Consider the following 27944-nt stretch of genomic DNA (forward strand, 5'->3'; position numbering starts at 1 on the left):
AGCGCAGGAGGGGAAGACCCTCTATGAGATGGATTGATTCAGTGACTGGGGTAATCGGGATGGGTGTGTCAGAGGCAGTGCGGTTGGTGCAGGATAGAGCAGGGTTTAGGGCTGTTGTGCATAGGGTCACTATGAGTCACAAACGACTCGATGGCACATAACAACAACATCCTGTGCTGCCTTTTGAAATCTTCTGTTCAGCTCTTTAGTATCTTGAATTCTTCCTTGTGCTTTGGCTTCTCTGTGCACCAGTGCAATATTCAGAGTTTCATCTGACATACATTTTGGTCTTTTCTTCCTCCTCTGTGTTTGTAATGACCATTTGCACTCTTCCTGGATGATACCCTTGATATTCTCCCACAACTCATCTGGTCTTCGCTCATTTGTGTTCAGGGCCTCAAACCTGTTCCTGAGATGATTCTGAAATTCAAGTGGGATAGACTCAAAGTCATATTTTGGTTCCCGTGGATTCAGTTTCATTTTCCCCAGCTTCAGCTTGAACTTGCATATGAATAGTTTGTTGCTTCTGAGTGCTGTGTAATTTTCCATCGTGTGAAGGTACCACAATTTCTCAACCATTTGGTTATGGTTGGACATCTAAGCTATTTCCATGTTCTTGCAATGGTGAATGAACATTGGTGTACAAATCTTCATTTGTGTTTCAGTTCTAATTTCCTTGGAGTTTATTCTAAGCAATGGAATAGCTGGGTTATATGGAATTTCTGTGTTCAGCTATATGAGGAAGTGCCAGAATGCCTTCCAGAGTGGCTGTACCATTTTACAGTCCCATCAACAGTGTATGAGAGTTCCAACCTCTCTACAACCTCTCCAACATTTATTACTTGCTTCCCCGCTGCAGTATGCCACTACTACTGGGGTGGGATTGTATCTCATTATGGTTTTGATTTGTGTCTCTCTTATTTCAGCAGGGATTTTAGAGAAATCCTTGGATGGCACATATAGTTAATGTGCTCAGTTATTAGTCAAAAGTTGGGGGTTCAAGTCCTTTCTTGGAAGACTAATCTGGCAGCCCACTTTCTATATGGAACTCAGGTGGTTTAACCCAGAGAAGTAATCCTGATGGTAGACATTTCAGTCTATGTAGCAAGCAGGGAAATGTGAATAAGGATGTTGTTGTTGTGTGTCACTGAGTCAGAACCAACCCACAGCTGACCCTCCAGGAGTGGGTTTTCAGAGGCAATTGCAGAAGGATATTACTCATCTTTTTCTGGTGTAGCTTGTAGATTTGAATTGTATACCTTTGAGCTGCCAGTACAACTCCTTACCACTAGACTACCAGAGCTCCCTGAGGATGGCTGTGGTCTTGTTTTTTTCTCATTTCAAAGCCCAGCAGGACGTTAAGGGCTGAAAGGTAGTTTCTCCTTTCATGTAACAAACATTTCGTGATTGCCTAATAATACTTGTCACTATACTTAAAAGTATACTTGATTTCAGTTTGAGGATTAAGGTGCGCCTGATTCAGGCCATGGTCCTTCTGATTACTTGCTATGCATCTCAGAGCTGGACAATGAATAAGTATGACAGAAGAAGAATAGATGCCTTTGAGCTGCGGTGTTGGAGAAGAGCACTGAACATTCCATGAGTGGCCAGGAGAATAAACAGATATTTCCTGGAGAGGGTGCAGCCAGAATGCAGGCAAGAATGAGGCTTTGCCTCACATACTTTGGGCATGTTGCTAGGAGGGTTTATTCCTTATAGAAAGACTTGATGTTGGGAAGGGTGGAGGGTTGTTGAAGGAGAGGAAGAGCTGCAACCAGGTGAATTGACACACTGACGGCTGCAATGGGATGTTGTGTGTCAGGAAGTGTGAGGATGGCACAGTATAGAACAGGTTTCAGATCTTTTGTCCATAGGTTCACTATGAGTCATGCTCAATTTGACAGCACCTAACACCAACATACATGGAACAGAAAGATAAGACTAATGCGGGTCCTGTCTTCAAGGAGCACACATCCTAATCTATAAGAATGGGATATGGATCAGGAGGCTGGTGTTGGTCATGACCCTAGACTGACCTGCTGACCTTATGCAATTCACTGGGCCTCCTGGGCCTGGTATGTGGCGTGTATGGCTCACCTCGTGCTTATTAAGACAAGTGCCTGGCTGTAGCAGTTGCTGTCCAGTCGATGGCAACTCATGAAACCCACACTTGGCCCTGTGTGTCAGAGAAGAAATGAGTCCCACAGTTTTCAGTGACTGATTTTCCAGACCTTTCTTTCGAAGTATCTCTGGGGGGACTCAAACCTCTAACTTTTCAGTTCGCATTTGAGTGCATTAGCTCTTTGTACTACCCCAGGACCCTTTTGAAGGATCAGAGGAGGCCAGAGACATGAGTTACTCAATCCAATCAGATGTAGTAGTGAGTGGCCTTTGGTCAGGGCCCTCCCCACAGAACTCCAGAAGGGTGAACACACTGTCAGGACTGGTCACATGCATTTTACTTCCTGGTTGGGGCACCATCCCAGACACTATTTGGATTCCAGACTCAGCAAGAAAAAACCTCTCAGAACAAGTTTCAAAGATAAACTGGAACACTGACCAGATGCAGAAGACAGGGGTGCTGGGAGTTTGCTTAGGAAATACTGCAGCATCAACACCATGACAACCTGCTTGCTGTTTTCCACGTGGCCCTCACTCTGCTGAGGCTTTTATGGGGTGTGGTAGCAGGAAGTGGGTGAACTTGTGGGCCCTCACACCAGATGTGTTGATATCTGAGTTATTTACTAGCTGCTGTGAGTTTCAGGAAGGAAGGAAGGGGCTGTTTGTCCAGTTCCTGTAAAATCCCAGGAAGAGGGGAACGGGCCATTACTGTTGATTTGGCTCCTAGAAGTCTCAGGAAGGGAGGAAAGCAAGGCTGGTGGCAAATGGTGGTGTTTGGGAGTCTAGTCTTAGAATAGGACCCTTTGAGGGGGTTTCAGCTTAACCTCTATAAACCTTTCCCACAAATGTCAGGCCTCCGGGGACTTGGCCTCCTCTGGACCATATGAGCCACGCTATCTCCCTCAGTGCCTCCAGTCAAGTCTCCAAGTAACTGAGTAGCCTCTACGGCCTGTTTCCCAAGGCTTGGCCTCACCTGGGTCCCTCTCACTACCTGAAAGTGGGGGTCCAGGGCAGAAAGCAGTGATGGCCTGCTCAGGTCCACTCATAGGGGACAGTCCTCTCAGCATCCAGGACACCCAGAAATTAGCTAGAGGCCAGCTCTCCCAGCAGACAGAATTACAGAGATGATGCCCAAGACACCACGTTCTGTGCGGAACCAGAGCCTGGATCCTGATGCTTTGTGTCCTCAAAGTCCATCATCTCCTCCTGCGATCTCCTATGGGGCCCAGGCCCACCGAAACCCCTACAGTAGTCATCCGTCCTGACCACTTGTAGCTTCACCTCACACCAGTACAGACTCTCGAGCCCCACCACTCGGACTTCTTACTCAGGAGATCCTGAGACAGACCCTGAATGTTGGATCATCTGGCTCAGAGTTCTCCTTACAGAATCTAAGTCTCTTGTGAAGCTAGTTGGTGTTAGTCAGTCCTCCATAACCTCAGCCCCTTAAGTATATGGAAAGGCTCCCCCTTCTGCAGACTCCAGGGCTAACACTCGACAGGAGGAGGGATCTAACTCCTCAAGGTATCCAGGTAGGTACAGACCCCACGTCCTCTTACAGAGCTTTTTCCTTGAGTCAATGAAAGATTGAAGGAAAGGAAAAGGGGTTTACAGATAGTTCAACTATGTCAGACAAGGGTATGTGTTCTCCATCCCAAAGAGCCTTGCTGGATCATCTCTGAACCATGATGGTCTCCCTTGAGTCTTGTCTTTCCCACTCCCAGATCACGGGCCTCCAAGAGGGTGTGCACAGCCCAGACAATGCAAGGCAATCCATTTGGTATTGGAAGAAAAGAAGACAATTGGACTTCTGTGTACATTTTCTTGTTAAGTTTTTATTTCTTGATGTATTTCATAATGCCTCTGGAAACTCAATGAACTTTGATAAATGCCGATAGTTGTAGAGGGGCTTCAGGCCTTTTGTTCATAGGGTCGCTATGAGTCGTGCTAGACTTGAAGACAATCATCATCAACAACATAGTAGTTTACTAAATCATGTGCACATATGGTGAAGAACGTGCTCAAAATGTCTCTACTTATCAGAAGAGTATGGATATCCTTGTCTTGGAATGCTTTAGAGGAGGAGACCTTGGGAAAGAATTATAGAGACTCGTTAGTGCACATTTGCCCCGGCCCGGCCCGACCACGAGATTCTGTGTAGTATTTCACTAGACTGTCCGAGGGTTGTCAATGGCTTCCCCTCCCCCCCCACCCCCCATACAGATCACTAGGCCTTTTCTCAGAGGCACCTCTGGGTGTTGAACCTGCAGCCATGGAATTAGTCCTTGGGACTTTCTGCTTCTCTGTCCTTAACCCCCGTCATTTTGGTTGGCCTGCTTTTTTATGCTCACTCTTTTTCTATGCAGAGTACAATATAATTTATTAGCTTGTACTTATTTACCAGCACAGTATTTACCAGTACAAAGATCAGAGATGACCTCTCAGGACACACTCAGGTCATCCTATTTTTATTCCTTTGACAACTGTATCTGATAGCATCTGTGATTTCATTTTGACCAGTTTTGCTCAGAAAACATTGCTCCTTGCCTCCTTTCTAAGTTGACCCAGTGAACCGGAAATGCCCAGCTCCCACCATCATCTCCCATGCTGGATGGTTGCTGCCCAGCTCCCACCGTCATCTCCCATGCTGGACGGTCGCTGCTCTTCTGTATGGCCCACCATGCTCGTTCCCCTCACCCCCACAAACTCCCTGCTTGGTGAGGAGGACGAAAGATAGTACCCACTCATTTTCTCTCAACTTCAGTAGAAGCAGCCTTGCTTCTTACACTCTCAGATTTTGAGAACTTTCAGAATGTAACTCTCAAGATTTGGCCCCCGACCAGAAGTATATTTTGGGAAAGTTTAAATGAAACACATTTAAGGCCCTGCCAAAGAGGCACATTACTAGGAGCCAGAGAACTTGCTGTATCCCAGCCCTCATCCCTGGGCGTCCACCATTCAGGCTGAGGAAACTGTAAATGACCTAGTTGTCTGGCCTGGAGAGGGAGAGCTGAGTCAAGTGTGAAGGAGGATTGAGCTCCAGGGCTGCCAGTGGCGAGAGGAATGGCCTTGGAGACAGAAGTCAGCAGACCCTTGGCTTGGGCAGAGCGGTGTGGCTCCCAGCATGGACGCTGTGCTCTTCCCTACAAAAAAAGACCAGTTGTTGATTGCCATCAGTCGAGCATGACTCATACAGCGACCCTATGAACAAAAGACCTGAAGCCTTTCTTTTTTTTTGTTTGAATTTTTCTATTTTTTAATGTACCCAATATATATTTTACATCATATTCTTCCCATTTAATTCTCCCCCCACTCATTCATTGTTGCACATTTTCCTCCCTGCCCACCCCTCCCCCTCAGTTCATTTTTCTCTTCGAAAAGAAAAAAAAAATTCTTTCGTTTTGTTATACATTTCCCCCCTCAAGTCCACAGTCCCCTTTACTATGCATTTCTTTTTCTGTAATCTTGTCATGAAAACAAACAAACAAACAAACAACCTAATCCTGTATGCCTTTTAAACTGTTTAAAATACCTGAAACCTTTCTATAACTACCGTCATTTCTCAAAGTTCACGGAGTTTCCAGAGGCATGCTGTGAAAGACCTTAGTTTCGCATTAAAAGTTTAAGATTCTCTTCTAGAATTTATTAGTCATTCCATTGTAAAGGCAAATCTTTGCTTACCATGTCCTTTTTTAAAGTTGTTCTCTGAGGAAATACTGAGTGAAGGTAGCCTCCAGCAAGCAAGCACCCAAGACTAATTATGTCACAGCCAGTAGTCTTTAAGTTGGCTCCCATTCATCACAATTTCTAGCAAGCCCATGTGTGTCTGAGTAGAACTGTGCTCCATGAGGTTCTCAGTGACTGATTTTGGGGAAGGAGATCACCAGGACTATCTTCCTAGGAAGCATGAGGAATACTTGCATCCTGTCTCCGTACCTTCTCAATCTATGTTTGGAACAGTTCAGGAGGCTGGACTTTATGAGGAGGAATGTGGCATCAGGACTGGAGGAAGACTCATCAACAACTTGCTTGTTGAAACTGAGGAAGACCTAACACATTTGCTGTAGAAGGAAAAAGACTGTTGCTTGCAATATGAATTTAAACTCAGCAGTGAGAAAACATTCTTACTCCTGGGCCTATTGACAGCACCATGATAGATGGAGAAGAGATTGAGATTGTTAACAATTTCAGCTTGCTCACCTCCACAATCAACACTCTTGGCATCAGCAGTCAAGAAATTAAAAGACAATTGTGTTAGAAAAATCTGCTGTCTGGGACCTCTCCGGAGTCCTTAAGAGCAATGATGTCAGTCTAGAGACTAAGATGCACCTGATTCACACCATAGTGGTCACAATTACCTGCTGTGCATCAGAGAGTTGGCTAGTGACTAAAGATGACAGAAGAAGAATTGATGCGTTTGAATTGTAGTGCTAGAGACTGGTATTGAACATACCGTGGACTGCTAAGAGAACAAGGAGATCTATCCTGGAGAGGCTGAAATCAAGTTGCTTACTAGAGGAAAGGATTTTGAAGCTCCATCTCACATACTCTGGGCATGTTGCCAAGAGGGACGGAGAAGGGCATCATGTATGGAAGGGTGGAGAAACAGGGCGGGAGAGGAAGACCCTAGATGAGATGGATTGACACAGTAACTGGAGTAATAGTGTCAGAGACAGTGAGATTGGCCCAGGATAGGGCAGAATACGGTAGAATAGCTTTGAAGTCATTGTGCAAAGGATCGCTTTGAGTCATGGTCGACTCAATGGCACGTAACAATGACTACTTCTTGGATGTACTTGACTTTCCAGCTTTTTTGTTAGCAATATTTACTATTTGCATCACCCAAAGACTATAAAATATGCCATAAATATGTTGTTGTTGTTGTTGTTGTTATGTGCCATCGAGTCACTTGCAACTCATAGTGACCCTATATACAAGAGCTCTAAACACCGTTCTATCCTGTGCCAACCTAGCCATCTCAAACGCACTCATTCCCACCACTCCAGTCACAGAATTGATCCATCTCATCGAAAGTCTTCCTCTCCTTCGCTGCCCCTCCACTCTGCCAAACATGATGTGCCTCTCTAAGGACAAGTCCCTCCTTGCAACACGCCCAAAGTATGTCAGATGAAGCTTCAGAATCCTTGACTCCAAGGAACAGTCTGGCTTCACCCTCTCCAGGGCAAACCGGTTTGTTCTCTTAGCATCCATGGTATATTCAACACTCTTCTCCAGCACCACAGCACAAAGGCATCAATTCTCTTTCTATCATCCCTATTCACTGTCCTAGTCTCTGCTAATGTAATTGCAAAGACTATAAGCCCGGATCAGGCGCACCTTAGTCTCCAGCCTGACATCATTGCTCTTCAGTACTCTTGAGAGGCCCTCACTGCTGACTTTCCCAGTGCAATTCGTCTCTTGATTTCCTGACTGCTGTTACCAAAGTGTTGACTGTGGAGACAAGTAAACGAAAACTGTTAACTATCAAACTCATTGCTGTCAAGTTAGAACCAACTCAGCTGCATCTCTTGTGGCTTTTCAGAGGCTGTAAATCACGTGGGAGGAGATTACGCCTTTTTTTCCTGTGGAGCAGCTGGAGATTTGAACCATTTGCCTTTGGATTGGCAGCACAACTCTTTACCCACTAGGTTATCAGATCTCCCTAAATATGTTTCGAGGGTGTAAAACCAATCAAAGTCATTGAGGTTACAAGCAAGTTGAGGATAAAGACTAATAAGATTGATTGCTCACTTGTCATGTATCAGGTACTCTTTATTTGATTTTTTTTTCTCATGAATGACACTGCCAGGTAATTTCTACTGTTACTGTAATCCTCACTTTACAGAAAAGGAAACTGACACATTTAATGAGGTCACATGACTGGTAACCAGTGACACTGGGATTTGAACCTGGGCTCCACGGACTGTCCCTGTGCTATGCTGTGTCTGAATCGGCTCCTCTTCCTTCCACTGTTCTTGCTCACAGGCCCAGAGCACAGACATGATAAATATTTATTGAATAGCTAAATGGCTGCAAGAAACTAAACCATTTAAACAAACAAATGATTATAGATGAAAAATAACTGTAAACACCATCCATAAGAGTAAATTTCTGTAGTTATTTGTGGATTTTCATCTTGACAGAGACACAAATAGTACTTTGTCTAATGTTGAAGTTAGAATACAGTGAAAAGTGGGGAATCCCTAATATCCATCCAGAGGTGAATGCTTACTCAGATTGCCCAAAAGTTTATGTAAATATGGTTATTCTTGAAAAACAATCCCATGCTGAATGCAGTGTGGAATCTTAGATTGGATCCTGAAGTGGGAAAAGGACAATTGTGGAAAAATTGGAGAAATCCAAATAAAACCTGGAGTTTTGTTCTTAGTAACATTGGGATATTGGCTTCTTAGTTTAGATCCGTGCTTAGTGGTTATGTAATGTTAGCATCCGGAGAAACTGGGTGAAAGGTGGACAGGAACTCTTGGTACTATCTTTGCAACCTTTCAAGAAATCTAAAATTAACTCTCAATGTAAAGGGTTCTTTTTTCCCAATGCCACTAAAAAGAAAGAAATAAATAAAATCCAGTAAAACCTTTAATGCCCTACCCAGCATGGTCTCAAGAATCAGTTGGTCATGAAGTGGGCCTGTATGTAAAGATATTAAGTCCTGGGAGCAATTATAAGACTTGTGAGCTATTGCCTGGAGTTGACTCGGACGCACGGTGACCCCATGTGTGTCCCACTGGAGCTGGGCTCCATAGGATTTGGAGTTTTTAAATTTTCATTTTATATTGGTTTGCTTGCAAAGTTTATATACATTGTCTTTCACATTATTCTTCATTCACATTATGTTTCATACAATCATTCCCATGCTTTATGTTTTATAAAATTAATCACCATTAGACCTTACTCATCAAGGTCTTACCCTGTCTTATTACCCCGCTGGCTGATTCCCCCACCACCCACCAAATTGAGCAACCCTGTGATTTCGCCCCTACTCAGCCTCACCCCTCTCCTCACACCTTTTCCTCCCTTGAGTCCTCATTCATGTTTTACTAGTTATCCTTCTGTTTTCACAACAGTGGTCCCATGGCTCTGGGTGGACTTGAACCACCAACCTTTTGTGTAGCAGCTGAGCATGCAACCTGTTTACACCACCTAGGGACTTCCCAGCTTGGAAGAAGGAGTGGCATCCACTTCCATAGTAGTTTGCCTCTGGAAACCCTATGAACCTGGAAAGAGGATGAGAGACACCCAAGCATTGAGGACTCTGCTTCATAGGGGCACTTAACAACAATAACATCAACATAGAGAGAGAGATCAGCTGGCCCAGTGGACAGAAGGCAATGCTACCAAACTGAAGGTGGGTGACTTTTAATCTGCAGCCCTCAGTCCTGGCTTTCATTGTTTTTGTTCAGACAGTTCTCTAGGTCGTATAGCCCTGGTATCCAAGTTGCCGAAACTTGAGGTTGCTGTGAAGCTGAACACTGTGACACTGATGTGTCAAATGCGTTAATGGCTGGTTACCCAATGCAGACAGAGAGTGGGGTGGAGCTCCCTGATTAAAAAAAAGCTTGGAAGTAGGAGTGGCATCCACTTCCATAATAGCTTGCCTCTGGAAACCCTATGAACCTGGAGAGAGGATGAAAGACACCCAAATGTTGAGGACTCTCCTTCACAAGGTCGCTAAGAGTCGCCTGCGATTCGATGGCACTTAACAACAACAACAACAACAACAACGACTCCCAGGACGTAAATATGTCTGATTGAAAATTGATAACCCAAAACAAGGGTCACAAACTCAAATATTTGAAAGGACCAAACTAGGAAACACATGTGAGCAGTGCAGGCTCCTTGGGTATCTGGAGATCCCCTAAATGGACAGCTGCCACCCAGCTGCTGCCACCCAGCTGCAGGCAGCGAGGCCAACAGGCGGTTAGACCTGATGTTACCAGATCTCTCCATTTCTCCCAAAGAAGGTGGGAATGGGAACGTTCTCCTGATTTCTTAGAGCTGGTTCCCAGTGACAAAAATAACGAGGGATAAGCAAAACTTGTCTGCCAGTCAAACACAACCAATACTCAATAGTTTGTAACCTCCGAATTAGAGGATGTTTAAAAACACCCCTGGAAATAGACTCTTGCAGTCCTCTTTCATTGAAAGTCTTTAATGCTGTACAGCTAAAGGGTTGTAATGGGTGGGGTGGCGATGCGGGAAGGCTGCCGCTTAGAGCAGGAGAGTGCATCACAGGGCCAGGCTGTATCTCTCACTCCTCATCTCTCTGCGGATGTCACAGCGCAGGCTCCAATGTTCCACCCTTCATGATGACGTTCACACTTTAGGTCCCACTAGAGAACAAAAAGGTGAGAGCTTTGGCTTTTGTTTTTCTTTGAGTCTCATTAACAGCACTGGGGTCCCCAGTAAGCTCTTCTTTTTGGGTGGAATCTGGCCTTCCTGAGGGAACTTACCCTTGCCAGTTGGTGTTGTCAGCTTGGCTCCGACCCCATGGTGCCCCACAAGCATCAGAACAGAGCTGTGCCTCTTAAGGTTCTCAGTGGTCAGTTTTTCAGAAGTACATCACCAGGCCTTTCTTCCAGCTGCCTCTAGGTGAACTGGAACCAGAGTTTTCCAGTTAGAAGTACATTAACCATAAACTAGTTCTTTTTATTCCTTTATTTCTAGTTTCAGAGGTTTGGAGGCTGGAGGTAAGCCTCTTCTTCATGTAGCCCTGTGAAAAGAAGCAGCTTGGACGAAAATATCTTTGCAATTAAGTTCTTTTTATGCCTTTTTATGTGTATAAGACTGTAGTTTTGTTTGTGCCCTGAGGATGAGTCACTTTTTCAAATGTAGTTTGAAACTAGAAGCCGCTTGATAGTAAAGTGATCCCAAGCTCAGCTCCTTATCAGAATCTCTTGGGAAGTTCCTTAAATTTCAGGCCACCCAGACCAAGTCTCAGGACGTCTTGATGGAGATGTGGACACTGACCCCAAGAATGGCCATGCTTTGGAAGGGGCTTGTGAGGGAATTCTGATAGCTGTGCTTGGAACCGCTGGTTAGGAGCGTTTGGGCCCCAGCTGTGTGCTGTGACCATGTGGGTGGTCAAAGAATGCCTGTCTGTACACACGGGAGCCTCCAGGCTGCACTTTTATGAGGAGGATCAGCTTCTCATTTCCTGCAGCCCTTCTGCTGCCAAGGTAGCGGAGGAGCAGGGAGTGTGAAGGTAAAGTCCTACATGGATGGAATGTGCGAGGCCTGTGTGTAAAGCCAGACCTCCCGCTTCAGGCTGGGGCTTGGCGTTCAGTAACCTGTGACCCTGGACACAGTCCTTTGTTCTCCGTTCTCAGGCTCAGTAAAGTGACATGGCAAGTCCTGAGGGGAGTGACATGCACCTGCTGGCTGGACAGTCGGCAACTTGTCAAACCTTGTAGGGAGAGTATTTCATAATGGCAGCTGTATTTCCATGGAAAGGGGTCTTTCAAGCAAAATATTATTAAAAGGATGCTGTTAAGTGTTGTCGAGTCGAGGATAACTCATAGTGACCTTATGAACGAAAGACCTAAGCACTGTTCATAGAGTTTCCTGAGACAAACCATTTTGGAAGTGGATGCCACTCCTGCTTCCAAGCTTGTTTTAATCGGGAAGCTCCACCAAACACTGTCCACCATGGGTAACTATTATCGTATTTGGTACATCAGTGTCACAGTATTTAGCATCACAGCAACCATGAGTTCCCTCTGTACAGCAATGCACAGACCAGTGCTACACCACCTAGAAGAATATTAAAAGGATAAATAAAAATGAAATGTCTATTAAGAAAACAAGCTCTAGAAAACCTGTTGCCATCTAGCTGATTCTGCTGCATGGTGTCACCATGGGCTTCAGAGGAGAAGTATTAACTGTGGGGATCATCACAACCGACTTTTATAAAATTTGGTTTTGTACAATCATTCATATACATACGTAGTGCTTCATTCATGTACATTGTGTTTTAAACAATCATTCATATACCTTGTGTTTGATATAATGTATTGCTATTTGAAAGCAGGAGTGGCATCCACTTCCTAAACAACATGCCTCTGGGAATTCTATGAACTTTGATAAATGATTATGATTATAGAAAGGCTTCAGGTCTTTTGTCAATAGGGTCACTATGAGTCATGCTCGACTTGATGACAATCAACAGCAACAATTGATCAGTGCTTTTTTAATGCGTACACATCATGCTTTATAATATTCATATACCTTGTATTTTAGTACTATTATCCTCTCCCCTTTCTTTTGTCCCTTTCTGCTCGCCCTCCCCTTCTGAACAGTTATAAATCTCCTGTTCCTGTTTGCTAATTGCAGTAGCCATATTGTCCTCTCGTCAGTTCTTCCCAGGTTGAGCCTCCCTTGTCCAGATCCCTCACAATGCTTGTTAACTGCACATCCTGTCTCTGCTCTCCCAGTCCCCTCAACTTCCTCATTAGCCCCCCTATTTTCACAGTCATGGCTGTAGATAATATTTTTCCTTGTTCAGCATAATGTTCTCCAGCCTCACCCACATTGTATCGTATCTTACAAATTGGTTGTTCCTCAATGCTGCAGAGTCTGCCATTGTGTGAATGTACCACAGTTTCTCTCTCCATTCATTTGCTGATGGGCATTTTCTGCTGCTTCCACTTCCTTGGTCTTGTGAATAATGCTGTGATAAACACAGGTGTACATGTCTCCGTTTGTGCTTTGGCTCTGATTTCCTTGGGGTATATTCCTAGGAATGGAATTGCTGCATCATATGGAATTTCTCTGTTCACTTTTTGGAGGAAACACTAGACTGCCTTCCACGTGGTCGTACCTAAGGGACACCTGGTGACCTAGTGGTAAAAGCTGCACTACAATATCACAGTTAGTTACCCCTCCATAGGCTTTGCGATGACTGATTATTATTTTTTTTTAGAAGTATACCATCAAGCCTTTCTTCTTTGGTACTTCTAAGTGAACTTGAACCTCCCACATTTTGACTAGTAGCTAAGTGTGTTGACTGTTTATGCCACATAAGTACTCATGATATATCTGTATATCATAATCTATATGGAGGAAGACGTTCATAGGATTACTTTTTCCTGAGCATCTACTAGGTGTTGGACACAGGCATACAATAGCACATAAAACCACAGTAGTTCAAAAGTATTAAAAGTGTAGGTAAGGGATGAACTGAGCGACCAACAGTGCACCGAGATGGTAAGAAGTGTAACACAATGGAGCAGAAAGCATTGCCTGTTCACCAGGTAGCTGTTTGCTTGTCTTTACAGATTGGCGAAATCCACGCTGGTCCTCATTCCTTTACTGGGTGTTCACGAGATCCTCTTCTCCTTCATCACTGACGATCAGGTTGAAGGGTTTGCAAGGCTCATTCGACTCTTCGTCCAGTTGGCCCTGAGCTCCTTCCACGTAAGTGTCTGACTCACGATGTCCTGGCATTGGAGCAAGCATAGTGTGTGTGGTCCAGGCTGTCTTGGACCTAAGAGAGCCCATGGATGTGAACCCAGCTCTAGCACCAGCAGGAATCCTCGCTGAGAGCTGGTGGCATTGAGGGGAGGTGTGGCTAGAAGTGCTGCCTAGATCTTCCCAGCATGGCTCAGTGACTCAGAAGGGAGAACATTTCAGTGTCCTGGGCTTTAAGAGTCGTGTGACTCATGTTAACTGTGAGTGTCAAGATGAAGCCCTTTATTAAGTGTCTATTTTTGCTGGATTCTCTTCGGAGTATGTGCCATTGTCTACAGGGCAGGAGACATTACTCAGAACATGGTACAACTGTGGAAGGGTCGGTGAGTCCACCCAGGGTCCTTAACAGGTGTGGGGGGGGTGCTGAGACTAGAAAGGGGGGATATCAACTCTGGTTATCTGGATAATTTTGACTGTCTTTTGCTGTGGGGCCTCGGTGGCACAGTGCATTGCATGTTGGGCTAACAGCCCAACAAATGAAAAGGTGGCAGTTCAAATCCGTCTGGTGCTCTGCTGAAGAAAGATGGACAGTCTCCTCTCATCAACATTTACAGCACTGGAAACCTGATAGAGGAGCCCTATGAGTTTCAACAACAAGCTTCTGTTGTTGTTGTTGTTGTTAGGTGCCATTAAAGTGAGTATGGCGCATGGCAACCTTATGAACACTGATCTGAACCCTGTCCTATCCCGTGCCATCCTCACAATCTCTGACTTGAGCCCATTGCTGCAGTCACTCTGTCAATCTATTTGGTTGAGGGTCTTCCTCTTCTATGCTGTCCCTCCACCTTCCCAAGTATGATGTCCTCTCCAAGGAGTAGCCTCTCCTAGGAACACGCCCAGAGTATGCGAGACAAAGCTTCACCATCCTTGCCTCCAGGAAGCACTCTGGTTGCACCTTCTCCAAGATATATCTGTTTGTTCTCTTGACACCACAGCTCAAAGGCATCAGTTCTTCTTCTGTCATCCTTATTCACTGCCCAGCTCTCAGATGTGTAGCAAGTGACTGGAAAGACCACGGCTTGTATCAGGCACACCTTAGTCCTCAACTTTGTAAAGGTTCCTGATACTGCAGTATGTCTCCTGATCTCCTAGTCGACTGCTAGTACCCAGTGTGTTGATTGTGGATCCAGGTAAGATAAAGTAGCAGACAGTTTCAGTCTTTTCTCCATCTATCATGATGTTGCCTATAGATCCAGTGGCAAGGATTTCTTTTTGTTTTCTGGATGCTGATATACAAACCATCTTGAAGGTTCCAGGATTTGATCTTCTGCAGCAAGTGTTTCAAGTCCTCCTCATTTTCAGCAAGCGAACTACTGACAAGCTGCAAACAAACTACTACAATACAGGACATTACAATACATTATTATTTCTCAGGATTCCTCATGTTGGTGCTGTTGATACCGTCTACCACTGAGTTGACATTGACCCTTAACTTCCCTCCAGTAGGTTTGCCGACACAGTAAATTGCATGGGAGGAGACTGTCCATTCTTCTCCCATGGCACATCCAGTGGATTTGAACAGTATACATTTGTGTTGTCAGTACAATTCCTTACCACTAAGCCATCAGAGCTCTCTGGGTGCCTGTAATTGAAATACCACAAGTGGGTGGCTTTCAAGGACAGACATTTACTCATGTAAGTAGTAAAGGTGAAATTTAAGAAATTACCATTGCTGTCAAATGGATACTGATTCATAGCAATGCTATAGGAGAGATTAGAATGGCTTCATAGTGTTTCCCAGGCTGGGAATTCTTCTGGGAGCAGTCTGACTCTTCTTTCTCCCTTAGGTGGCTGGTGAATTTCAACCGGCAACCTTTCAGTGAGCAGCTCAGCACTTTAACTATAGTCACTTTATCACTAGGCCTCCTGTGCTATAGTGTCTTTCTGGTGCCTTGTGAAGATTGGAACCGGAAGACACACAGTGTCCTCTATCAGAGTCCTAAAGTCTGTGCCACGGATAAATGAGCACTGAGATAGACGTAGAACAGAAAGACGGTGCGTGCCCTACTCCACGCTCCAAAGGCCAAAGTCAGCAGCACGACTCTCCATGAACTGCATCCCCAGAGCTCCCTACAGAAGACTTCTACAGCAGCAATCTACCTCCTTGTTGAACAAAGTCTTTGCTTAGCTACAAGTTTGCAGAAACTAGCAGGAGCACAGTGAAAAACTCTCAACAAGTGAAAATTTAATCTGAGAGTCAGAATGAGGGATTCCAATAGTATATACCTTTCTAGGCTGTAAAGTTATTTACAACTTCCAGGGGCCTCGTGGTAAGGAGCTGTGCTGTCAACCCAAAGGTACCTGGTTCAAATCTACCAGCTTCCCCATGGGAGAAAGATGGGCTGTCTCCTCCTGCGTGATTTACTGCCTCTGAACACCAGCTGGAGGGTCAGCTATGGGTCAGTTCTGGCTCAACAGTACATACATACACCACCAACAACAACTTCATTTAACATTAATTAATAGAACATTTTCTGTTCTATTTCCTAACCTCCCTCTGACTGTGGTGTCTTTCCCAGGCTCAGCTGTGTAAATAAGCACTAATTCTCTCTCTAGGTTAGAAATACCCACTCCTGCCTTCTTTATTATTCAAGTAGTAACACATCGAAGAAAAGACCAATGGTTTCTTTAGAAAATCAGAAATTCAAATCTTGATTGAATTAAAAATGGTCTGAAGTCACCAAATTCAGCTATGTCAGCACCTCGGGTTTTTCCTAACTCATATGCACAGAGGTTGTAGTCTGGAAGCTCCATCATAGTTGAGGTTCACTTTTCCAGGAAACTATAGATTTCCACGAGAACAAGGGAACATCAGGTTAAAGAAAGTATCCGGGAACAGACTGATGAGTGATAGACATGGCAGTGCCGTGTACCTTCTCTAGTTCTGCTTGAATCTTCTGAATTTCAAACACATGGACCTCAAGGTTGGTGCTATGTAAATAGTAGTGTAAACAGACCATCTCAGATACGCTGAATCCATATATATGCAAAGCTAATTTCATGTAATGGACTTGGATAAAGGTGGTGAATCTATGATCAGCATATACCAAGCAAATAATAAAAACTAAGGTGGGCCTGATCCAAGTCATGGTATTTTCAGTTGCCTGGTCCACATCTCAAAGTTGGACAATGAAGAAGAATGACCATGGAAGAATTGATGCTTTAACTGTGGTGTTGGTTAAGAAGTACTAAGTATCTCATAGACTATTAAAAGAACAAACAAGTCTGTCTTGGACAAAGTGCAACCAGAGTGTCCCTTAATGGTAAGGATGGTGAGACTTCCTTTCACATACTTGCACACATTGTCAAGAGGGGCCAGTCCTTGGAAAAAGACATAATGTTGGGAAAGACAGAGGATTGGAGAAAAAGAGGAAGAACTGCGACAAAATGGACTGACACAGTGATGATACCAATCGACTTGAGAATGTCAGGGACCCTGAGGATGGCACAGGACAGGGCAAGGTTCGGATCTGTGTTCACAGGGTCACTGGGAGTTGACACGACCACATGTAACACCACCCCCGTCAAACAGATTCGCGGAAGAGCAGGTTTTTCTGGGACATGTCTTCCCATGGAAGGAGCCTCCTTCCCTTGGAGAAAGACTTGGAAGAGTAGAGGGTCAGCAAAAATGAAGACCTTCAATGAGATGAACACCTCAATGATTCCACAATGGTGTAAAGCACAGCAAGAGATTGTGAGGATGGCAGAATCAGGAGGAGTTCAGCTTTGTTGTACACAGGATTGCTAGGAGTTAGAGACAGCTTGGCAGCGCTTACCATCAAGCTGAGCAAAGCTCCAGCAGTTCCAGTTCTGCTGAGATACTGTTTGACATGAGAGGCTGAGCTTCTCTAGCGGAAAAGACAGAGCAGAGACCTGAGAATAAGTTAGTACCATGTGGAGAAACAGAGAGATCAGAGATGAAGGGATGGAGAACTTCTAAGCAAATGGGCCACTTTTTTTTTATAATTGACAAAATTTTAATGAAAATACTTTTTTTGAGTGTCAAAAGAGAATTTTTTAAAATTTTTTAAAAATTACTTTCAATGAACATCTACAGATTTTGGACTTCCATTCATTCATTGTTGCACTTTTCTCCCCGACCCCCCTCCCCCGAGTTCGTTCCTCTCCTTGAAAAACAAAAGAAAAACTCCTTCATTGGTACACAATACCCCCCCCGCACACCCCCAACCCCACCCCACCCCAAATATACTCCACTCTGCAACCTTCATTCTGGACTCTTATGATAATCATAATGCCCTAAAATATATTACTTTTAAATTATTCTCTTCCTCATCGGATTCAATGCAGTAAACATAATTTATCCAGTTTTTCTCAGTCTTACCCCCACCCTGATGTCAGCCTTATTCTACAACTTTTATAGCCTGGAATAGTCTTCCTTTAGTGCACTGGAGGTCAGCATGCACCCAGGCTCTCCTCAAAACACTGTCCCCACAGGATAGTAGTAGGCATTGCAAGAAGGAAGAGTTCTGTGTTTTGGTGGTGTTTTTTTTTTTTCATCTGAAAAACAATTTTATTTCACCTTCATAATTTTAATATATTCACTGCACACAATACTCTGTGTTTTAATGTCTTGAGAAACTATGCTTGAAGCAAAGTGAGGTATACTTCTTTATTTAGAAGGACTTCTTGGAGTTGTGAATTGATCATTGTTGATTGTGACTCTCTAAGACGGCATAGAAGATTCCTAAACTTAGTTGATATGGAACCCTTTTTAGAAACTTCTCTCCTAGAACCTCGTTTCTAAGCCAGCTTTCTGAATCACACCTACAGCTTTCATATGGCTTCCGCTGGAGGAGGAAGCAGTTCTCCTATGGCTGGATCAAGTCGTGGAGGTGAAAGCAGATGGTTGGGAGGTGAGAGCAGGAGTGGACAGATGTGTGGGTGAGCATTTGGTGGATCCTGTCTCTGTGGCTCCATCCAGGGAATCGGCAGGAATCAGCATGGCCCTTGAGAGCTTCTTTTCTTTGCTGCTTTGGAGCGTCCTTCCCTTTCTGAGGGCACACAGAGTTTTCCCAGCCTCCTACAATTACGGGGCCTTTGGAGTGTCTGCCAAGCAGTGACGTGGATAATGCGAGGACCATATGGTCTGTGGACCCAACTTCCTTCACACTTGCTTATCGTGAATAAGAATGAACCAGATTCTAGTAAGTTCCTCAAACAGTGAAGGGAGAAACTGAGGAAGTGAAAAAGACACGTCTATGACATGAAATCCTATTTAAGACAACCCGTTGGTGAGGGTTTTGGCACACTGAAAGCCAGCCACCCATGCTTGCAGATAAATGTTACCTGTCTCACAGCCACACAGGAACCTTCAGTGAGAACGTGTGTGTGAAGATCATTAAACGGAAGCATTATGTAGATGTCTAGGTGCATCAGGTAAGAGGGATTCCACACCAGTGGGCAGAATCCTAGTGTCTAAGTGGTGCTGTGAGAGTTGGCGTGGTGCCCAGGAGGAGCAGTTCTTGGAGGGGAGAGGTTAAGTCCACCCAGAAGCACTTTGGAAGAAAGGCCTGGTGATCCATTTCTGAAAAAAAAAATGAGCCACTGAAACTCTGTGGAGTCCAGCTCAGCTCTGACACACAGGGTCACCATGAGCCGCGACAGCTGTGTCATAATCAATTCTAGTCCGGAGTACCCAGCTCCAGGGTGGACAGATTGAACAAGGTGAACATAAAATCCCCACCCCTAGCCCAGGTCAACAATCCTTTTTCGTCTTAGCTCCTTGCCCCACCAAGCCTTCCTTATCAGGGACTTGAGTGAGAGAAATACTGCAAAAGAGATTAGAGATGGCAGCTTCACCCTCTAGTTTGAAGTGTCTTCCTTGCTTATGATCTCTTGGCTTTTTATGTGATTATTCTCACAAACATCTAAGCATTTGAGTCTTGCACACACATCCGGCTTCAGTATATGTGTCGCACAACCCATGTTCACAGACCCCCACATCGATTAGGGAAAGGCATGAAGGTCATCACAGGCGAGGGCTAATAAAGCAGAATGATCAGGTGTCTGGTTTACATCAGGGAAGAAATGCTAAGAAGTGTTGATTCCAGACTTCAAGCAATTAACAGAGAATCCAGGGAAATTTTCAGCTCCAAGAGATTATCCTCTTCATGCAATTTCCCTAACAAAAACACTCCATAAATGAACATGTCATATAAAGGCGGGCTTGATGTTTCAGTCATGATCCCTGGGTCCATGATTCTTAACATTGGAAGCACAGTGGCACTCGAATTGAGCTGTGGTGGCTTAGAAATGATCTGACTGTGTACACATGGTGGGAAACAGTTCCCTTCCTTTGCTGATACTGGTTCACCCGTGCTGGTGACCAGGCAGTGGGTGACTAGATGAATGTGCTGGTCTTGCTGGGACTTGGAGAGAGGGAAAGACAGCAATCAAATAAACAAATCAATGATAATACAATTCTGGTGGCATGAAGAATATGAAACAGAGCATTGTGATAGCTATTGGAGTGGTTACCAAGAACTGGGAGATCATGGTGGACCTCTCTTATGAATGATGTTGGAGTTAAAGCCTAGATCATCCAGAACCTTTCACATGTGTTGTTGTTATGTGCTGTTGCATCAGTCACGACTCATAGCACCCCCATGAACAATAGCTATGAACCCTGCCCTATCTTGAGACAATCTCACCGTCTCTGACATACTTGTCCCGATTACCAGTCTCTGTGTCTACTCGTCTCATCCAGGGTCTTCTTTTCCTGTGGAGACCTTCTATTTTTCTAAGCATGAGGTCCTTCTCCAAGGACTGGTCCCTCCTGGCAACATGCCCAAAGTATATCTGGTTTTGCCCTTTCCAGGACAGACTTGTTAGTTCTCTTGTCAGTCCATGGTATGTTCAATACTCTTCTCGAGCACCACAACTCAAAGGCATTGATGCTTCTGTCATCCTTAGTCATTGCCCAGCTCTCAGATGCATAGCAAGTGATTGTGAAGACCATAGCTTGGATCAGGTACACCGTAGTCTTTAGATTGACACTGTTGCTCTTTCTTCAGCACTCTGAGGAGGTCTCTGACAGCAGACTTTCCCAAGGCAATTAATCTTTTCATTTCCTGACTGCTGATGCCAAGAGTGTTGATTGTGGACCTGAGCAAGATGAAATTGTTGAACCTCTAAATCTCTTCGTCATCTGTCATGATGCTGTCAATTGGCCCAGGTGGTGGGAGTCTTCTTTTTCTTAACATTGACACATACAATCCATAGTAAAGATTGCAGTCCTTGACCTTCTGCAGCAAATGCTAGGAAATGTATTTTTTTCTATAGAATACCACTGGAGTAAAGTGATCTGAATTTGCTTTTAAAAAAAACTTTCTGAGTTAAGGCAAAGATATTTATTGCATCAAATAAATGAAAATTTCAGCATCAGACATTAATCAGACCCAGGTACTGAAACAGAATCACCAGAAACCGGTAGGAACCATCTCTGCCTGCCTCTGCTTTTCTCTGTGTTGGTTTCCTCCCCAGACAGTCTTTCTCTGTATAGCTGGGGAAATGCTATCAGTATTTCCACATTTATGCCATTGAAAACCAGAGAAAAGGTTACAAACAACCCTCTTTTCTTTGACAGTGAAAAGAACCCCTCATTAACCTTGTGGAGTCACATGCCTCATAGTCACATGCCTATTTAACAGATTACTATGGTGAGGGTCTTCCTGTAACATGGGTACCACATGATTGACAGCTCAACCAGAAGCCCAGAGAATAGGGAGAGCCCATTTCTGCAAGGAAAAGCCAACTAGGATAAGTGAAAGTAGGACACTGATTGCACAGAGTCCCTATGCAGTATTTGTGCAATTGAATGATGCAGGTTCCTAGGAGTTTAATCACCCTACTACAGACATTACTATGAGCACAAGGGAACTCTGGTGGCCTAGGTGTTAGAAGCTGTCCTGCAATCCCCAAGGCGCACAGTTCAAATCCATCAGCTGCTCTATGGAAGGATGGATACTCTCCTCCCATACAATTACCTCTGAAAATCTGCCAGATGGTCAGCTGTGGGTCAATTCCAATTCAGCAGTACACAACAACAACAACTATGAACACATGTGTGGTTCGAATCCAGCAGCTGCTCTGTGGGAGAAGGATGAGCAATCTCCTCTTGTGTAATTAAACTGCCTATGAAAATCCACTGGAGGGTCAGCTGTGGGTTGATTCTAATTCAATGGTACACAATAACAACAACTATGAACACTTCTCAATCTCACATACTTTGAGCTTGTTGCCAGGAAGGGACAAGTCCTTGGAGAAGAACACCTGCATGCAAGGATGAAAGGTCAGCACAAGAGAGGAAGAGGATGAAATGGATTGGCAGAGTGACTGTGGCAATGCGGCCAGGTGTGTTGGAAACATGGACGTTGGCTCAGGACAGGGAAGGGCTCAGAGCTATTGTTCACAGGGTCTCTATGAGTCATAGTCGACTCAACAGCACATAATAAAAACAGCAATAGCTGTGATCACCCATGAGTACCTACGAGCCCCTGAATCAATGGGTAGATTGATAGTGGGTGATGGATGTCAGAACAAGAGGAAGAGACCCATGCGGATTCAGGTCAGTGCAACCAGCATGATGAGCCCACGCTGGCAGAAGCACTGGAATTGCATGCCTTTACTGGGGCTCTTTGTTCTAGGATAGGCCTTTAGACTCTCCTAGTAGCTTTCCCCAAAGCGAGCTCTGTTTGCTGTAGTCTGTAGTGAATTGAGATGCTGACTCAGAGGCTGTACTTTTCTAGAATTTCGAATCCACCAACCGCTCCAAGAAAGATGAGCAACCTCTTCCAGTGTAATATATTAGCCCTGGAAACCCACCGGAGGGTCAGCAGTGAGTTGGAACCGACTCAGTGGCAGTGAGTCTTGGTCGTTTTTGTAACTCCCAGAGACGTCCTCTACTGAGTCCAATTTTACATCACTTCTTCCTCTCGTTCCAGGGACTCCTTGTGGCCTTCCTGTACTGCTTTGCCAATGGAGAGGTATGTCTTCTACACTATTCCAGCTGTATTGCAGACTGGCACTGGGGTCCTAATAACCTGGAGGTGTCTGTCTGATGGTGTGCTGGGGCACATGCCATGACCAGCATGTACCGGGGCAGGATTGTGTGGTGATCCTGCAGGGCAGGAGTCTGAGGCACATGGAGCAGGGGGCGGGGAGGTGGTGATGGAGCAGAAATGGGAGGGGCTGTGAAGAAACTCAGATCTCAGGTCTGGTCCCAGTGGAGACATACTGGGAATACTCAATATCTGATCCTCATTGTTACTGATCATTCAGGCTTAGGCATGTAATAATATTTGCAATGGCATCTGAATCTCTTTGCACCTCTGTGTTCCCTTTTCCTAGTATTTTGTGCTGATCATGCCTTAATGTATATTGCTTTTCCCTTTCTAAGCACTGATTTTTCCTCTTCTCTTTCTCCCCTCCCCTTCTTGGTAGCTACCAAAGAACGATTCTCCCAGTGTATAAACTTTTCCTGATCTTCTTATAATCATAATACAATGTTTCCCAGATTAATCTACTTTCTACAGGGTTTCACAAATTCTTCATTTTCCTTTATGCTGTATAGTATTCTGTTGTGTGCATGTACCATCATTTTTATCCATTCATGTGATGATGGACACAGTTTCATTTCCCAGCTCTAATTTCTTTAGCTTATGTGCCTTCTAGTGAGCTTACTGGATCAAGTGTATTTTTGTTCCCAGATCTTTAAGGAAGTGCCAGCTGGTTCTCTGTAGTGTTTGCACCATTCCGCATTCCCACCAGCAGTACAAGAAAATTCAGTCTCTCCACATCCTTTCTTTGTTTTGTCTTCTTAAACTTTGCTCTTTTTGCTGGTCCAAAGTATTCTACGTACTTTGACCATGTTGTCAGGAGGCCCTAGTCTTTGGAAAAAGATACTGTGTTGGGAAAGATGAAGGTCAGAAAAGGAGAGGAGGATCCTCAATAAGCTGGAGTGACGTTATGGCTTCAACAGTGGGCTCGAGCATGCTAGAATTGTGAGGATGGCACAGGACAAGATTCAGATCTGTTGTTCATGAGTTGTTGTCCACACAATGACGTTTAACAATAACAGAACCGTGTTGTTACTTGAGTGAGATGGTATCTCATTGTTGCTTTGATTTGCATTTTTCTGGTGAGGAGAAATACAAATCCAAAGTTTGAATCTACCAGCTGCTTTGTGAGAGGAAGATGGGAAATCTCTTTTCCTGTGTAATTGCTTCTGAAAACCCACTGGAGGGTCAGCTTTGAGTCAATTCCAACTTGGTACAAAACACTAACAATAGTAACTGATGATCTTGGGAATTTCTTCATGTGTTTGCTGGCCATATGAATTTATCTTCTTTGGTGAAATATCTTTTTTTTTGGTGTCCGCTGTGCATTTATATTTTATTGTTGAAATACTGGAGTTTTCTGTCCATTTTAAAGATGAGTCCCTTGTTGAATATGTCATTTCCAAATATTTTTCCCAATCTGTACATCTTGTATTACGGTTTTAGAGAAGTCTTTTGATGCAATAAGGATTTAATTTTTTTCAATAAGGATTTCATTTTTAGAAGATTGTATAGTTTGACTTCTATTGTTTTGTGCATTTTTGGTTATTTTTCATACTATGTTTATGCCATATATTAGGACCCCAGAGTTAGCCCTCATTTTTCTTGATTATCTTTATAGTTTAGTTTTTCAAATTTAGATCGTTTATCCATCTCAAATTAGTCTGTTAGTATGGTATGAAGTGTAGATCTTGTTTTCTTTTTTTTAATAAGTGGATATCCAGTTTGGTCAGCACTGTTTGGTTAAAGGGACTGATTTTGCACTGCTTAATGGATTTCATTTCATTATCAAATACAATCTATCTGTGGGCGAATGGATTTACTTCTGGGTTCAGTTCTATTCCACTGGTCTGTGGAGCTGTCATTGTACCAATACTGCCATGATCATTGCTTGAATTAGGGCAAGGCTCATGAGATTTTTTTTAAAAAAAAACAACAACAACGAATATTTTGTTTTAGGTGGAAGTTTGCACAGCACATTTATTTCTCATTCAACAATTCATATACTAACTGTTTTGTAGCATAGCTTGCTACCTTCCCAGTATACCAGCACTCTCTCCATTTTCCACCTTCCTTCTGATTTCCCTATCCTTCTCTTTGCTTTGGGGTAAATGCTACTTGTTTGGTCTCTCATAGTTAATTGTCCTAAGGAGCACATCCTTAGGCTCAGTGCTATTGTTTATTTCATAGGCCTATTTCTTATTGGACTGAAAGAGAACCCCAGGGAGTGATTTTGGTTCCAGGTGTCTTCAAGCACCAGTCTTGCGAGCTCCTTTAGTATATATCAATGAGTAAGTCATATTATATATCTAGATCTAGATCTATCTATATCTATCTATCTATCTATCTATCTATCTATCTATCTATCTATCATCTATCCTCTATCATCTCTATTTCTATCTCTCTATAATCTACATCTATATATGCAGGAGAAGGATGGACAATTTCCTCCTATGCGATAAACTGCTTCTGCAAACCCACTGGAGGGTTAGCAGTGTGTCACCTCTGACTAGATGTACACAACAAAAGCACATACCCCGCCCCCTTCCCGACTTTGAGTTTTGTTCTATATTTTGCTCCAATTCTTACCAGGCTCTTCTACTGTGACCCTAATCAGAGTGGTTGGTGGTGGTAGCTGGGCATCATGTAATACTTCTGATCTTGGTCAGTAGGAGGCTGTGGTTTGTATGGGCAGTTATGGCCTGTGGACTATTGCTTAGTTGAGTACTTAGTTTCCTTCACTTTCCTTGCTCTAAATGGAAAGAGGCAAATAGATAGCTATTCACAAGGTTTTATGACTCCAGACACAGCTCACCAAACTAGGGTGTAGAATTTTGTCTTTATGAGCTCAGTCTTGTGAAGTGCTTGGATAGATCTAAAAATTTCTATATTTGTGCCCTCTGTTATATTCTTGTGTGTGTATACACACAGCCTATACAAGTGTATATATGTGTGAGTGTGTGTTTTGTTGTTGTTTTTATGTGCCATTGAGTTGAGTACAACTCATGGTAATTCTATGAACCAGAAGATCAGAACCATGTCCTATCCTGTGCCATCCTCATCATTTCTAGTATACTTGAGCCCATTGCTGCAGTCACTGTGTCAATCTGTCTTGTTGAGGGTCTTTCTCATTGATCTTCCACCTTTCTCAGCATGATGTCCTTTTCCAAGGAATACCCCTTTCTAGCAGCATGCTTTCAGTATGTGAGATGAAGCTTCACCATCCTTGACTCTAATGAACACTGTGGCTGCACTTTCTCTACGACATACCTTTTTGTTATTTTAACAGTCCATGGGTATTCTGTACTCTTCTCTAACACCACAACTCAAAGGCATTGATTTTTCTTATGTCATCTTTATTCATTGTCAAGCTCTTAGATGTAAGTGATTGAAAAGACCATGGCTTGAATCAATGTGCCTTAGTCTTCAAACTGATATAATTGCTCCTCAGTACTTTGGAGAGGTCCTTGACAGCAGACCTTACCAGTGCAGTACATCTTTTGATTTCTTGACTGCTAATACCAAAGGGGTGGATCCAAGGGAGAGGAAGTCACTGACAATTTCAGTCTTTTCTCTGTCTATCATGATGTTGCCTATCAGCTTAGTGGTGAGGCTTTTTGTCTTCTTAAAGTTGAGATGTAATCCACATTGGAAGCTGTAGTCTTTGATCTTTTGCACCAAGCATTTCGAGTGATTCTCACTCTCAGCAAGAAATGTTGTGTCATCTGCATAATGCAAGTTGTTGATAAGTTTTCCCCCATCCTGATTTCATATTTTTCCCCATAGAGTCCAGCTTCTCTAGATATATGTTCAGCATGCAGATTGAGTTAAAATTTTATGACAGGAAATTTGGAGGACAGCTGCTCTGCCAATTGACTGGAAGAGAGTCATATTTGTTCCCATTCCCAAGGAAAGTGATCCAACAGAATGTGAAAATGATAAAACATATAATTAATATCACATGCAAGAAAAATACTGCTGAAGATCATTTAAAAATGGCTAAAACAGTACATAGAGAAATTCCAGAAGTTCAAGCTTGGTTTAGAAGAGACTATGACACCAGGGATATCAGTGCTGCTGTCATATGGATCCTGGCTGAAAGCTAAGAATGCCAGAAGAATGTCTATTTGTGCTTTATTCACTATGCAAAGGTATTTGACTGCGTGAATCATAACAAGTTATCGCTAACTTTGAAAATAGAATCGCAGACCATTTAATAGTACTCATGCAAAATCTATGCTTAGATCAACAAACTGTTGTCCAAATGGAGCAAGGGAACACTGCATGGTTTAAAATCAGGAAGAGTGTGTGTTAGGGTTGTATTCTTTCTCGATGCCTCTTCAACATGTATGCTGAGCAAATTATTCAAGAAGTTGGGCTCAGTGAAGTGTGGCATCAGAATCAGAGGAAGACTCATTAACAAGCTACATTATACAGATGTTAGCTACATTATGCAGATGACACAACTTTACTTGCTCAAAGCCAGGAAGACTTGAAGCATTTGCTGGAGAAGATCAAAGAATACACCATTCAATGTAGATTGTATCTCAACATCAAGAAAACAAAAATTCTCACCACTGGTCCAATAGGCAACATAATAATAGATGAAGAAAATATTGAAACTGTCAATGACTTCATCTTACTTGGATCCACATTCAAAACCCTTGGTACCAATTGTCAGGAAATAAGGAGATGTATTGCACTGGGAAAGTCTGCAGTCAGCGATCTCTCCAAATTATTGAGGAGCAACCATGTCAGTTTGAGGACTAAGGTGCACCTAATTCAGGACATGGTCTTTTCAATCACTTGCTATGCATCTGAGAGCTGGACAATGATTAAGGATGACAGAAGAAAAGTTGAGGCCTTTGAGCTGTGATGTTGAAGAAGAGTGCTAAATATCCCATGGACTTCCAAAAGAAGAAACAGATATGTCTCAGAGCTGCCAAATTGCTCCTTGGAAGGAATGATGAAGCTCCATCTCACGTACGTTGGCCATTTTGTTAGGAGAGGCTATTCCTTGGTGGACATTATACTTGGAAAGGTGAAGTGGAAAGAGGACATGCTACTTGGGAAGGTCAGTGAAGAAGAGGACAATTTTCAACAAGATAGATTGCTACAGTGACTGCAGCAATGGGCTGAAGTATATCAGACTGTGGGAATGGCACAGGAAAAGACAGTGTTTAGATCTGTTGTTCACAGGGTTGCTATGAGTTGTAGTCAACTTGATGACACCTAACAACAATAACGCGCACAATGGCT

General features: G+C 43.6%; 1 protein-coding gene across 1 annotated transcript in view; it reads left to right on the forward strand.

Moving 5' to 3' along the window:
• Positions 1-27944, forward strand: part of GLP2R (glucagon-like peptide 2 receptor) — a 145293-nt gene that overhangs the window by 111605 nt on the left and 5744 nt on the right. Inside the window, exons 11-12 of the mRNA XM_006898576.1 lie at positions 13416-13554; positions 22572-22613. Of these exons, the coding sequence (XP_006898638.1) occupies positions 13416-13554; positions 22572-22613 (181 nt within the window). The remainder of the gene's footprint in view (positions 1-13415; positions 13555-22571; positions 22614-27944) is intronic.

Source organism: Elephantulus edwardii, unplaced genomic scaffold (assembly GCF_000299155.1).
Source record: "Elephantulus edwardii isolate Elephantulus edwardi_28Jun2011 unplaced genomic scaffold, EleEdw1.0 scaffold00233, whole genome shotgun sequence".
Taxonomy (NCBI): Eukaryota; Metazoa; Chordata; class Mammalia; order Macroscelidea; family Macroscelididae; genus Elephantulus; species Elephantulus edwardii.